Genomic DNA, 4,086 nt, shown 5'->3' on the forward strand with positions numbered 1-4,086 from the left:
TGTGTAGCTCTGGCTGTCCTGGAACTCACTCTGTAGACCAGGCTGGCCTCGAACTCAGAAATCCGCCTGCCTCTGCCTCCCGAGTGCTGGGATTAAAAGCCTGAGCCACCACGCCCGGCTCTAGCTCTGGTTTTCTAAAGAAAATCATGGTGTGTGTTTTGTTCCACAGAGATGTCTGGCACTTTCTTCCCTCATGGATGTTTCTACCTTCCAGCAGTTCCTTACCATGCACCATGATAATGAAGACATTTCCATTCTTCTTCTGGTTCCAAAGATCTTGAACCTGACCATCCCCACCAGCTAACACAGTCTGTCATTAAATCTGTGCTTGTTTTGCTTCCAATTGTACCATAAACCAACAAGGGTTGCTACCTCTGGGGTCCTGTGAAAACACAGCTATTCTATGAAAAACAGAGCCAAACTGGAGAGAGCTTAGGAGTATTTTTGGGGTTGTTTTTAAAGATTATTTGTTATATGTACATAAGTACACTGTAGCTGTCTTCAGACACCAGAAGAGGGCATCAGATCCATTACAGATGGTTGTGAGCCACCATGTATTTGCTGGGAATTGAACTCAGGACCTCTGGAAGGGCAGATAGTGCTCTTAACCACTGAGCCATCTTCCCAGCCCTGAGAGCTTGGGAGTTAAGTGCACTTTTTCCTCTTGCAGAAAACCCAAATTCCATTCCCAGAACCCAGAACCACCTTTAACTCCAGGTCAAGAGTGTTTGATGCCCTCTTCTGTACTCTAGGGCACATAAGCAAGTAGTGTACAGACACATATACAGACAAAATATATACACACATAAAATAAAATGAATAAGTCTAATATACAAAAGAAAAACAGGGATGGAAACATGGCTCGGTGGTTAAGAACATTCCAGAGGTTAAGTGCTCTTCCAGAGGTCCTAAGTTCGATTCCCAGCAACCAGCTCACAACCATCTGTAATGGGATCTGATGCCTTCTTCTGGTGTGTCTGAAGACAGCTACAGTGTACTCACACACATAAAATAAGGAGACCTAGGAGTGGAGGTGCAGCCATGCATCAACACTCAGAAGCCTGTGTCAGGATCGCAAGTTTGAGGTCAGTCTGGGTAGCATAGAAAGATGCTGTGTCAGCCGGGCAGTGGTGGCGCACGCCTTTAATCCCAGCACTCGGGAGGCAAAGGCAGGTAGATTTCTGCGTTCGAGGCCAGCCTGGTCTACACAGTGAGCTCCAGGACAGCCAGAGCTATACAGAGAAACCCTGTCTCAAAGTAATAAAAAAAGAAAGAAAGAAAGAAAGAAAGAAAGAAAGAAAGAAAGAAAGAAAGAAAAGGCCAAAGCAGTGGTGGCATATGCCTTTAATCCCAGCATTCGGGAGGCAGAGGCAGGCAGATTTCTGAGTTCGAGGCTAGCCTGGTTTACAGAATGAGTTCTAGGACAGCCAGAGCTACACAGAGAAACCCTGTCTCAAACAAACAAACAAACAAACAAAAAAGAAAGAAAGAAAAGAAGAGGGCTGGGAGTTTAGCTCAGTAGTACACTTATTGAGCATGTTCTAAATTAAATTCCCAGCACCAAGAGTTAGAAGAAGAAAAGCAAGCAGAAAGCATCTATCCAGAATTGGGGTATGGAGAGCAATAAGGAAAATACGGTAGGCCCTACTGCTGTCCTGAGGCAGCTGAGTTCCATAGCACCTCTGAGGCGGCTAGTATCCTCTCAGATGGGACTGAACCATTGTCAGTCCTTAGACAAGTACCCAATGACCAAAACTGAAAACCCTAAGGTAGTACTCATTGACAATGAAGGGGTGGGGAGGTGGGGCTCTTCTACTGGGTCTAGCAGAAGTTCAGCAAGTATCCTTTGAATGAAGGAAAATATAAGAATCATGGTTATCTCCATCCCAATCAGGACTGAGGGAATTTCCAGAGTGGCCTCTACACACACAATCTCAACTGCCAGCAATATAAATCCACCTTCCAGCCCCAGCCCATGATCCTGGGCACTTCTGCAGTTGGGACCATCATGGGAGCTCTCTTGGCCCCTATAAGGTCAGCTGTCCATATACTCTCTATCTGCTACAAGGAAGCCAGAAGATAGGTCATCCTTACACTGTATTTGGCAATAGCCTAGCCTGTTCACTCCATGTCTTGTCAGGAGAAAATAACAGAAAAGAAAAATTGCATGGCTAGTTCTAAATAGGACCTCTCTCTGTTGTATCACTCAAGCTCACAAGCCTGTGGCCTGTACCATGTTCCCCTCAGCCAATGTACACTTCTTGTACCTTTCTTAGATCCAGGAGGAGCTGACCTATCATGCTGTATGCCTCTACAAAATCAACAGCAGCTCTCACCCAGACTACATACTCTAAATAAAGATAGGTAATGTGATCATGACCAGAAGCCTCAACAAGATCAGGGCTTGACAGGGACATACAATCCAGATTCCTTCTCGACCTGGACAACACCAAGTCCAGGTTCAGGCAGCTGTTCATCTGAGGCCTAGAATGGCTGAGGAGAATAGCTCTCCGTCCTCAGCAGACACCATTAGTGTGTGTGGACAACTGTGGTTTGGCCATGCAGCCAGGCAGTTCTCACAGAAGACAAAAATAAAAGAGCACCAAGCAAAGACATCCATATAATCTTGCAATCGGTGCCAGGTAGAGGCCACAACTGTGCCCACCTGATCCCAGAGTTCAGTCATCAAATCCCACACAGGGCCCTCTATTCGTGGATCCAGCACCAAGGAGGCTGCACCTGAGAGTGCCCTGTCAATAGCAAAGCAGCAACCTGATCCCCAGCCCCAGTCTCAGATCTATGCATTAGCTGAGGACTCAGCTCAGCTCCCACAAGGCCTTAGGAAAGGAGCGCGAGGGGATTGCCCGGTGGAACAGGGCCCCTTGCCAGCAGTTACAATCTTTAAGCTGAAAGCAAGAAGGTACCCCATGGATCCTGGTGGGAACCTGCACACTTGGACCAGAACTGTCTTTGAAAAAGGTCCTGCATAGGAGTCTGGAGACAAGGAAATGAGAGGACCTAGAGCACATTAGGTTCCAGGTGGGGGCCCAGCAGGTGCACAGTGCAGCGGACCTTGGACAACTGAACAAGAAAAGACTGAAGGCCCGCATGCTTCTACTGCCAGGGTTGCCTGGGCATAGTGAATGAACAAGCACTTAGGCCCTTGCACAGACTCTGGCCTCTTAGGCGGAGAGCACAGGATGGGGCAGATGCGGAAGAACTGGGCCACCGAGCTGCCCGCCCCGCCCTGCCCTCCGTGAGCCTCCCAGAACTGCCTATTCCTGGTGTCCGCGGTTCCGTCGTAACCCGGGGCTTCCTGGAGACTAAGAACCCAGTCGCAGAGCCCACTGACCGCACAGTTTCCGAGAGCCCCGCCCCGCCGCAGGTAAGAACGCGTCTACCCACTTCCCGGAGGGGACCCCGCGCCCACCTCGGAAGGGCAGTGGCGCTCCCAGGCGCAAGTGCACGGCCCCTGCCAGCGGCTCCCCAGGACTGTAGACGACGCGGCCCTGACTCAGGCGGATCTCGAAGAGCTGCACCCTCCCCATACCGCGGTCTCCCGCGCCGCGGTCTGACGCCTGCTAGGGCAGTGGCTTCGAGGCCCGCCCCTCTTCCCCTCCCCGACAGAGGACACGCCCAGGCCGCAGGACCCGCCTGGACCGGAATACTAGCTGGTGCCCCTCCAAGACTCACCCTCATCCCAAAGACCCGCCCCTTTCTGATCCAAGGCCGGCCTTCTCCAGGGCTGGTCTTCGACCAGAGGACACGCCCACGGACGAGGACACGCCTCCACGAGGGCACGCCCATTTTTCTAGATTTGCCTCCCTGAGCACGAACACAAGCACCTGTTCACAACAGGCCAGTCCTGCCTGCTCCTGCCCTAGCCTGAGGGGCCGCCCAGACCAGTGGGGTGGTACGGTATGGAGTGTGCGGCCGCTACGCTTTAGTCGAAGACCCTCACGGGATCCTTGAGACCTCTGGTGCTCAGGGGTGAGGACTGTTCACATGTAAGCGAAAGCGGATCCCCGGGGACCCACGTTCAACGCTAGGTGGCCACGAGAGGTGCTTGGCACTCAGGCGGTGTGG

General features: G+C 51.4%; 1 protein-coding gene across 3 annotated transcripts in view; it reads right to left on the minus strand.

The window, feature by feature from the left end:
• Arrdc1 (arrestin domain containing 1) overlaps window positions 1–3,684 on the minus strand; it is a 9,358-nt gene extending 5,674 nt beyond the window's left edge. For 2 of the 3 annotated variants that reach the window (XM_029484313.1, XM_029484303.1), the window contains exon 1: window positions 3,431–3,592. In XM_029484313.1, coding sequence (XP_029340173.1) covers window positions 3,431–3,548 — 118 coding nt within the window. In that variant the 5' untranslated portion in view covers window positions 3,549–3,592. Of the gene's footprint in view, window positions 1–3,430 lie in introns of all 3 variants that reach the window. The other variant, XM_021155435.2, reaches the window with a different exon arrangement.
• Window positions 3,685–4,086: the final 402 nt, after the last annotated feature.

Source organism: Mus caroli, chromosome 2, assembly GCF_900094665.2.
Source record: "Mus caroli chromosome 2, CAROLI_EIJ_v1.1, whole genome shotgun sequence".
Taxonomy (NCBI): Eukaryota; Metazoa; Chordata; class Mammalia; order Rodentia; family Muridae; genus Mus; species Mus caroli.